The sequence below is a fragment of the Natator depressus genome, chromosome 8 (assembly GCF_965152275.1).
Source record: "Natator depressus isolate rNatDep1 chromosome 8, rNatDep2.hap1, whole genome shotgun sequence".
Taxonomy (NCBI): domain Eukaryota; kingdom Metazoa; phylum Chordata; order Testudines; family Cheloniidae; genus Natator; species Natator depressus.
In genome coordinates, this window is record NC_134241.1 from 78833132 (window position 1) to 78843894 (window position 10763).

Here is a 10763-nt window from a genome sequence, read left to right on the forward strand (position 1 = left end):
ATTTAGAATGTCCTATAGAAAATAAACGCAATATATATTATCAGTTAAACCTACTGTATGACTTAATTGCTTAAGCAATGTGTCTTTAACTAGTTATTTGATATATTAAACTTTCTGCTATTGTCATATGAATGTTTCAGGGGCTCTAACATAATTTAATACCAGCTGGAAACAGAAGCTGATTGTTCACAGCAAAAGTAGAGGTAATTTAGCCACAAAATGAACCATATGCAATATTCATATACAAATGAGCTTATAATAGTAGAGTGGTAAAATAAAAAAAGATGAAACAAAGTAATTCTTACTTCCACCATTAATACATGGTCATTTTTTTCCAATTAAAAACCAGCCATAACTGTTCAGACCGATCAAATCACTGTAGTGTATTGCCTAGCTAACAGGCCTGCTTTGGCCATTTTCTGTGACTCTATTGAAGTCTAATGGAAGTGTAATCATGGATTTCAAATGTGAGCAGAATCAGGCCCTCTGTTTTAGATAAGTGCATAGCAGTTACAAAACAGTAACTTACTTCTATATCTGTAGTACCATAGTTGTCAGGATAACTTTGATTAAAAGCTACAACCAGTCTGCATTTATCTCAAAAAACATTACAATATATTATGGCTACAACTAACCATTATGTTCTGGCTAAAAAAGGGGCTTCCTATTTTCTTTATGGGAAAGAAACTTTTATATCAGCTGAGTTTGCTTGTATTTGTCCAGCCAGCCCTAATATGTACAAGGTAACAGTGACGTTATTTCCCTTGAGTAACCACTACACAGTTTCACGTTGCACCTGGGTTTATATTTTTAAGCTATCAAGGAAATTATATTAAAGGATTTTCACTGATAATAATTTTGTTCACTATTATTGTGATATACTATAAGTAAGACCCTGTAAACTGCAGCATATGGGCAGAGAGTGATTTAAAGCTATTTTTTTTCATAACTATAAAGTTTCATTTGTATAGCTCTGTTGGGCTTTCTTGAGAGGGAAACGATTTTCAGGCTACGTTTATGTGCACTTTTTTGGCAGCTTTGTCAGATGCATCTCCAGTTTCAACTGGCTATTTGTACATTTTTGGCACTTTACACCTTACTGTATGTCTAATTCCCAGTGATACTGTTCCTGATGGAAAACCAGTCATTATTTTAACTTTATTGCATAGGACAAGCTCAAATTGTTAAACATATTTCAAAAATAATTTTCACTGTACAGTTCAGTGGTCCCAGAGCTCTTGTTATCAGACATTAGTGGGAATACCAAGGTAAATGATCAATTATGTTTTCTTCACAAAATAAAAATAAGAGTAAATGCTGTGAAAACACAGCCAGACTTCTTTTCCAGTCAGGATACTCAAATCTCATAACACATGCTTTTTTAAAAAACAGCCTCTGACCTTTTGAATCCTAACAAAATTCACTTCTAAAAGAAACTTGAGGGAAAGTGGTCATCCCCAACCCCAATTCCCCCTGCTGGTTAGATCCTCAAACAAGCATAGATGTCACATCTCACACCTCATCAGCACTGCTCAGATGTTCTTGCTCCCAAATCTTGTGAGATACTGAGCACCTCTGCACAAAAGGTGCTTGCCTCCCATGAGATCAGGCCCTTTGTTTGTAGCAAATTGATTAGCCTTTGGCAATAATGGCCTTCCTTAGGGCTTAAACAAACCAAACATTTACACTTTCTTACAGAGCAGATGTTTCCCATTAACAGTCATGACTTTGCCCCTTTCCCTGTGATTAGTAGGATTAATCCTCAGAACTCTTTCAATGCACTCGCTCAGCATCAATCAATATGATTCCCTAGAATGCTGCTACACTTCTTAAACAATACATTATATAATCTGTGGTGTATGTAATCTGTTCTAGCATTGCCCATCACTCATGAAATTTTGATTTAATGTGGATGTTTTGTATAGTTTTTTGTGCTCATCTAATGACTCCTGCAATTAATTATAAGAACTGGTAATAAACAGATTTAAAAATTAATATTAAGCAACAGATGATGAATGTTTGTAATGTTGTCTAAAACATATCCTATAGCTAGTCTGATTTAAAAAAAAGATAACTGAGTCACTGATTAATGAATGATGAATTAGTAGATTGCAGAAATCTGGGGTGTTTGCATTACTTGGATGGTCGTGGTGGCATGCCGATATTTAAAACAACTAGGGATAGTCCAATGATTAAAGAAGAAAACTGGGATTCAAAACTACATGTTTTTTTATTGCCTGGCTTTGCCACTGAATTGCTGTTTCACTTTTTACAGGTCAGTTAATCTCTGTGTCTCAGTTTTTAACCCATTTTTAATCTGGGAAAAATAATACTATTCTAATTGAGATCCTTAGGAGACAGATTAGAAATAGCTTTGCATAAGTGACTGTTTTCTCGTTTTTTGTTTTTTTTCCTATAAAGGGCTGGCTATTGCAAGCATTTAACATCTTTACCATTAAGAAATCAGTGGCAAAATGTATGACCCAAAGTAGGCTGCAGTTTTGCTATGGCTGTCTATAGGTTGTAATAAATAATAATAATATTTATTTATTAAACCTTTTCCTTTGTTGTCTGAGACAAAGGCCTGCCACACGGTACTCCATGTGTGAATGTACATAAAGTCTGACGTACCAGGATTATAATGTGAGGCACATGCATGACTAATGCCTTTGAATATTATCTTTGCAGTTAAATTCCACTTTTTTAAAATCATTTTTAGGTATTTACTGCCAGGACCTTCACAGTTAATCATGAAAACATCCTCCAACTTTATCTGCACTTCATCTGGAATGCCTCGCTCTAACATATTGTTTGCACCCAGGTATAGCCACTTGTGAAACAAAGAGAAGAGTGCCATGCTTGATAAATAATGGCATTCCATTTTTCCACTTTAAATTTGTGAGGGAGCTGAATATAAGCACTGTTATATATTTGCTACAGTACATAAAATTTAGCTGAAATCCTACTGTAAAAGCATAACCTTTCTGGAAATGTAATAAACATTGTTAAGTTGTTTACACAAATATGTGAATGTCCAGATCTTGCTAGGTTTATAAGTAATTCCTTCCTACTAGAAATGTTATTTTTGCTGCAATATATAAAATTGAGTTAATCTTGAAGATCCTATTACAGTGTTAAATTAGGTACAATATCTTTTAACTTGAAATATATTTATTGTAAATCATACTGTTCATTCTCTCCTAGATAAGCCTGTTGTAGAACAGTAATGGTAATTAAATATAAGTCGTCTGATCATTTCTATAGCACATTTTAAAATATTGTAAAAGCAAGATCTAATATACAGACATTTGTATTTCTCCTATGAAATTACAAGGTATGTGTAATATTGTTTTTTAGTAAGGACATAAAGTATCTTTTAGTCTACATGAAGACAATCCAGAGGGTAAATATTCAAATATGCCAGTTCTGGCAAATAGCTTCTAGTTGGATCCTTGTAATAAAACAGAAGGCAATGGTTATTGTCAGATCTTCCTTCAACCTTCTTGTGTCTTGTGCCTTTCAGTTTCATTTGGGATCAAGTAGTAACCTACAACTCATAAAAGAGCCATGCATATTTTCTTCCATTCTGCTGCACAAGTGATGAAGCAGACATTTTTCAGAATTACTGCAGTGCAACAGTATCCTCTCTAAACCTTAAAATAGTATGATTTGGTTTGGTTTTCACTGTAGGGTGCATTATATATTGTAGAATGTATACGCTAATGGACAGTATTTTCTAGACTTGCTGAAATCCTAACAAAATGGTTGAAGGTACAATTAATTAGATTTGTTACTCAAATTCAGCTTTGCAGACCTGGCTGAGTGACACAATAAGAACTTGATATGTTCATGAGCCAGATCCTGAAAGCAGAGGCGATTTGAAATGTGATCTACAAAACATAATTTTAAGAGTCTCTCAATATCCACACTTGTCCCATTAATCCCTATACATCAGAGGTCCACAAACTGTGGGGCATGCTCCCCTAGGGTGGGGCACCAAGGAACATTTGCAGGGGGGTGTGGTGGGCTGGGTCAGCTCCCACAGGGGGCAGGGAGGAAGGGTCACTGAGCCCCATTCATAGCTTTGCTCCAGCCATGGCCCCAGCTCCGTGCCTGATCCCGTCACAGCCTTGGCCCTGCTCTGCATTTGGCTGAGGGCTTGGCTTCCAGCCCGCACCATGGCCCAGCTGTGGCCCCGCTCCCAGTTCCACCCCAGCCTCGGACCCTGGCCATGGCTCCATCCCCAGGCCCAGACCCACCCCCAGCTGCAGCTCCAGCCTCAGACCCTTACCCCGTCAGTGTCCCCTTCCCCTAACCATGACCCCACTCCTGGCCATGGTTCCAGGGGGGTGCAGAATCCTCAAAAGTTTGGGGACTACTGCTAAACATGTACATCCTAATAAGTAATTTTTAAAAATGAATCCCGTTTGTAACCAATTAACTGCCTTGTTCCTGTTTGGTGTCAAATGCCTGTTCACTCACTAGTGAAAGTGGTCTTACAAAAATATTTTTATAGTTATTTTCCAGAGACAATGTACTTTCTGCCAGAGCATTGCATGCTTTTTCCTACTCACTGACTGGGGACATGAAAATTTCTCTGGGATTGATTTTTGAAACCTTGGCTAGAGCCTACCAAATAGGGAATTTTGACATCTATGCTTTTGCCTATCCAAGTTCCATACCTGTAGGATGACCTTTCTTCAAGGATAGGTTTATGAGTCAAAACCAAGACAGTCTAACTTAAATCAAACAAGTAAACCACATCCTGCTGGTTAGCCCATTTCAAAGTCCTTTCCCTTCACCCAGGGCCTCCTGCAGATCTCTCTGTAACTGGGCTGCTTGCTGTTCTTTTATCTGATGAGGAGGTAATCTGCAGGCTGTCACCTGATTCCTGACCTCAAACCCGTCACCTGATAGGCAGCTAATTAATCATAGGTGGAGCTAAGCCTATCCCCCTTAAAGGGCCAGCCCAACCTGTGAGCAGGTCCACAACTATATTTCCAAATTGTATTAGAGTCTTAGACATGTTTTAACCAAAAGAGGGGGGATGTGGTTGTAATTGCACTATATGTACAACAAATGACTAAAATAAAACTAGTTGTATATAACTTATAATAAATTATCACAAAGAAAATGCCAAATGATATAGAAATAAGATTTTTGCATAGCTTTAGCATATGAATTCTATATATTTTAGATTAATATGATGTTTCCAAACCTGTAGGATAGACCTCCACTATAGCCCTTAGGGAGGCTTGAGAAGAGACCCACGGGAGGCAGGGAAAACTGCATTAGCCTGGATCTATTCTAATCAGCATTGCAACTCTGAAAGGATAATGAACAGTAGAAGCCCAGATTCTCCTTCTTCTAAATAAAAGTACTCATTTTGCTCAGCCCACTGTGTAAGAGAGTTCACAGGATAAGATACGCTAATTACTACAAATAAACTGCAGATTTCATTTTTTGAAAGTCCTGGAGACAGCCACCTTGCTAAAACAATAAATCCCTTTTGAGGGACAGACTAAGCCTTCTGCTTTAGTAACTTTACAATCTTGAAAAATTGTCGATATTTAGACAAATTATACATTTTTACAGTGTGTGGGGCAGCAAATGTAGGATTTTCCCATTCAGTGTTATAGCAGATGCTCAGTGACCCAGTGTCCTGCCATCCATTTGAAAACATAACTTATAATCATAGTCCCCCACCCACCCCGCCAAAACCTAGCCCATTATGTGGATTTTGTGCATTGATAGGAGAGCAGATTTTTTAAAAGTCTGAAACTGTCTGCTTATTCTCTCTCTCTCTCTCTCTCTCCCCCCTGTTTCTCCTCCCACTCACCCTTAGTTTAACAGAAAGCAGACACAATCCTCAGGTATCTGGACGTTTATAGCTGTCATATACCTGGGGGCTGACTCTGCACGTGTGTTTAGCTCCCATTCTAGACCATCACAGTTACATGTGCTTCCGGCTTCTTTGGAGAATTGTTCCTAGAAATAGCTTCTAAATATTGAAACTAATTTAGAAACTGGTTTGCTGTCTCTTATACTGTGTGCTAGTGTAAAAATGACTATACTTTAAGGCAGGATTGACACTTCTAGGACCACACTGAGAAATACCAATTACAAAAACTTAAGAAGACTTCACACTTTATTTGTGATGACAAGCAATTCTTACCTTATGAACATTTATGATGATGATACTTGCTCTTACCGCCTTTACTGGGAGAAAATTCCTATTGAAATCTGTAGGTGTTTTGTCTGTATGGACTGCAGAATTGGCTTCTAGGAGCGAGCAAAATGGGTGCCATTTTCCTTAATGGAAAAGCTAGTGGTGCAAATATGTTAATAGTTTGAGTGTTTTAAATAAAGCACTAGGCCCAGTAATTTCCCACCCTAAAAAAAGTGCAATATAAAACTGCTTTTGCAGTTCTTGGTAACAAACTCAGGAGTCCAAATATAAAGGCAGAACAGCATAGAAGGCACTATACGTTAAGCATTACTTTTCCAAGGTAATGTAAGAAAAGAACCTAATAGCCCACTTGGTGGACTTTGGTCTTAGAATCATAGAATCATAGAATATCAGGGTTGGAAGGGACCTCAGGAGGTCATCTAGTCCAACCCCCTGCTCAAAGCAGGACCAATCCCCAATTAAATCATCCCAGCCAGGGCTTTGTCAAGCCTGACCTTAAAAACTTCTAAGGAAGGAGATTCTACCACCTCCCTAGGTAACGCATTCCAGTGTTTGACCACCCTCCTAGTGAAAAAGTTTTTCCTAATATCCAACCTAAACCTCCCCCACTGCAACTTGAGACCATTACTCCTTGTTCTGTCATCTTCTACCACTGAGAATAGTCTAGAACCATCCTCTCTGGAGCCACCTCTCAGGTAGTTGAAAGCAGCTATCAAATCCCCCCTCATTCTTGTCTTCTGCAGACTAAACAATCCCAGTTCCCTCAGCCTCTCCTCATAAGTCATGCCTTCAGGGTAAAGTTCTGTCTGAAAATGAATTTCTTGTCTTCATTATAGAAAAGTCAGTCTACACTATGGCAGTTATTTTACTGTGTAGGAAAATGTACAGCTAAAATCTGACGAGTAAGTCAGATTGAGTAGGGGGAGGGATAGGTCAGTGGTTTGAGCATTAGCTTGCTAAACCCAGGGTTGTGAGTTCAATCTTTGAAGGGGTCATTTAGGGATCTGGGGCAAAAATTGGGGATTGGTCCTGTTTTGAGCAGGGGGTTGGACTAGATGATCTCCTGAGATCCCTTCCAACCCTGATAGTCTATGATTTCTTAGTCATGACAAGGACTTCTAGGAAAGTTTTTGTTTTGAATAATAAGGTACAGATTGAGTTTACATTTTATCTCTCTTTCCATATCTTCTAAATGTAAAGACGGAACTGTATTGGAGTTTCATAACATCTAATTTAGGTATATCATATGAAATACTCAAAAAGAGCTAACTTGGAGCTCTTTGATTTATTCCTGTTTTCAGATAAAGTTCATTTTTAAGAGCTCTGTTAACTTGAATATTTGTCACTTTTCTGACTTGCTACTATTTTTGTTGCATTTTTTCTGTAAGAAAGTTTTCCTGCATTAATTGTTGTTCTTCATCTAAGTTCTTTGCTCTGTAGGAGGTCACCCCTAGGCAGAAGGCCAATACAAAGTCTCTGCACCATCTAAATTCCTTATAAGCCCTCAAATAGTGCCTTTAGTGGGACTTAATGGACCATGAGCTTATGCTAATCCTCAGCTCAGGCGTGAGTTTCAATGTAATTCAAGTGAAAGGGGCTGTTAAAGGAGAGTGTTCCCTCAAAGGTAAACAGTCTGATCCTTTTCTCCTGTAGGCATATCCTAAAGGGTGCTGAGTTCCTAAAACGCTAATTGATGCCAGTGGAAGTTACAAGTACTCAGCACCTCCACGGAGGTAGTTTATTGAATTCAGTGGTAATTTTGCCACTTATGTCAGTGGGAGCAGGAGTAGGCTTTAATTTTGAGGCTGCGTGGCTGGAACTCTTTTTTTTTTTCGTCCACTGTTCCTACTTTCAGAAAAAAAGACAACATTCTGTGTTGAAGAGCAACGTAGAAATATTTTAGTCCATGCTGCTAACGTTTGTATTTATATTTATTAAAATTTTCTGATAGGACATACTGAGAATGGTGTCAGGGTCCTGCTTAGTATCGTGTTACATGGGTATAAGCACTGTGGATACTAGACAATATTCTGATTAATGATTTGGATAATGGAACATAGAGTGTGCTTATAAAATCTGCAGATGGCACCAAGCTGGGAAGGGATGCTAGCATTCTGGAAGACAGGATTAGAATTCAAAACTACCTCGCCAAATTAGAGAATTGTTCTGAAATCAACAAGATGAAATTCAGTAAAGACAAGTGCAAAGTCCTTCACTTAGGGAAAGAAAATTCAAATGCACAACTCCAAAATAGGGAATAACTGGCTAGGTGGAAGTACAGCTGAAAAGGATCTGGTGCTTACAGTGGATCACAAATTGAATATGAGTTAACAATGTGATGCAGGTGCAGAAAAGGGTAATATTCTGTGGTATGTTTAGTCTTGAGAAAAGAAGATTGAGGGGGGGACCTGATAAGTCTTCAGATGTGTTAAGGGATGCTATAAAGAGGATGGTGATCAATTGTTCTCCATGTCCAGTGAAAGAAGGATGAGAAGTAATAGATAAAGAAGCAAGGAGATTTAGGTTAGATATTAGGAAAAACTTTCTAACTGTAAATGTAGTTAAGCTCTGGAATAGGCTTCCCAGTGAGGTTATGGAATCCCCATCATTGGAGGTTTTTAAGAACAGGCTGGGCAAACCTGTCAGGGATAGTTTATGTTTACTTGGTCCTGCCTCAGCGTAGAAGGCTACACTGGATGACCACTTGAGATCCCTTCCAGCTGTACATTTCTATGATTCTATGGATTCCTGGATGCAGCTCATACTCTCATAGGCTCTCTTGCACTGAGCAAAAGTCAACTCCACCTTTTAGACCGTAAGCTCTTTGGAAGGGACTGTGATTTTCTATTTTTGTTAAGTGACACAATAGGGCCTCACCCTGTTTGAGGTCTGTAAGTGGTTCTCACAGTACAAATGATAAATAACAGTTGAAACTAGTTTGTATAGCTCCTTAAACACCCCTGATTATTTCTAATGTATTTACAGCTGTGTGGAGCAAAAAAGAGAACATAGTGTTGAGTGAAATGGGCTCTGGCAGCTCCCAGAGCCATTATTTAATATTTTATAGTGGCTCAAATGGCTGCATAGCAGTCTTAGTCACCCAGAAAACTTACCCAGCCAAGAGCTAGACTAACAGCCACTGTTATGAAGAAGTAGAGGCCTGTAATTGAGTGACACACACTTGCCTTCTCCTTTCCAGTGCATTAGTCAAACAGCTGAGCATTGTTGTTGCAGTAGAAACAACACAGGATCATGGGGACTGCTAGACATGGAGCATGTTGCCGAGCATGGTTTTGTACAACTCACAGCTGCAGATTTGTGTTATAGCAGCATATGCACTGATGTAATAGTAGTAAGTGCAGTGATGTTGCTATGAGGCACTGACTTCAATGAAAATTGAGGGCGTTTAGCACCTCCCAGGATCAGGTCCTAAGTGGACAAGAGCTGTCTGATGTGCCAGGCGCATCTTCATGGATCTGCGTATAGCATTTTCACTTAGGTCTATTCTTGTTCTGGCCACATGTATTGTCCAGGTGAAAGTCCCTCAGTAGGGCATGGAAGACACTGTATTTCTTAAAGCCCTGCTTCCCCACATAATGCAAACAAGGAGCGGGAATACAACCAATAAAACTAAGACCACCTAGTAATAGTCAGGGGAGTATGATTTTCTTCCACCCCCAACTGCCCGCTCTCTTAGCTCTGATTCTTGCTTCAGACTGGCATGCTGCAGAGCAGGATGACTACTTCCTCATGCAGGGCTTTCCCTGGGCACTGGAGTAAATTCTTGCCCCACACTACTGTAGGGTGGGCCTCTTGCTTTCTATTCTACTCACTCAGAGTGTCAGAGTACCTCCAGCCTGACTGAAACAACAGAATATAGGGAAGTGGGACAACCATCCCATGGTTTAAAGTCAGCCAGATTGTTACCAGTTGCTGCTGTTTTTAACGCAGTACACAACCAAAGACACCCCAGAAAACATAGGCCAGTTTGGGAGCGGATCTGAAGACTAAGATGATCTGATATTTGTAACAATTGTTTTGTACCAGTGATGGTATTCTAAGCCTGTTTGCACATCCTCCTGGTCTTTTTTTGTTGACTTGGTTCATTAGTGGTAAGGTCAGCCATGGTGATATCATCAAAACAATGTATTTGGGTAACATTCAACATGAACCAAAGCCTGCATTTGGCATGTGCCAAGTGTGGAGTAGCATAGAAACCCACACATGGTCAGCAGCCCTTCCAGCACACTCTAGTGTCTTGCTGTTGTCACCCCCATATCCTCCTTTCATCTTGAAAGCAGAACCCCGTAAAGTCAAACACGCTGACTCAAATCTGTTGGCAGCTGTTGACTTCCTATCTCCTCCTCCCTTTTAACACCAATGCCCCAGGCCTGCTAATGACAAGCAACTATTCCTCCTTCGCTCCACAGATATGCTTCTGAGGGTCATTAGAGTCCGGCCGTGCACCAGATGTCTTTTCTTTGTTCCATAGAAGCTAGCCCCAATTATAACTATGTATTTCTGAAAAAACAATGTAAGAACTAATATTCTTTATACTTACTAGCTTACAAGC

General features: G+C 39.3%; 1 protein-coding gene across 4 annotated transcripts in view; it reads left to right on the plus strand.

Moving 5' to 3' along the window:
- The window catches only part of TTLL7 (tubulin tyrosine ligase like 7), a 106866-nt gene extending 102469 nt beyond the window's left edge, over positions 1-4397 (plus strand). For 2 of the 4 annotated variants that reach the window (XM_074961430.1, XM_074961431.1), the window contains one exon: positions 2720-4397. In XM_074961430.1, the coding sequence (XP_074817531.1) occupies positions 2720-2837 (118 nt within the window). In that variant the 3' untranslated portion in view covers positions 2838-4397. The remainder of the gene's footprint in view (positions 1-2719) is intronic. The other 2 variants (XM_074961428.1, XM_074961429.1) reach the window with 2 other exon arrangements.
- The last annotated feature ends 6366 nt before the right edge of the window (positions 4398-10763 follow it).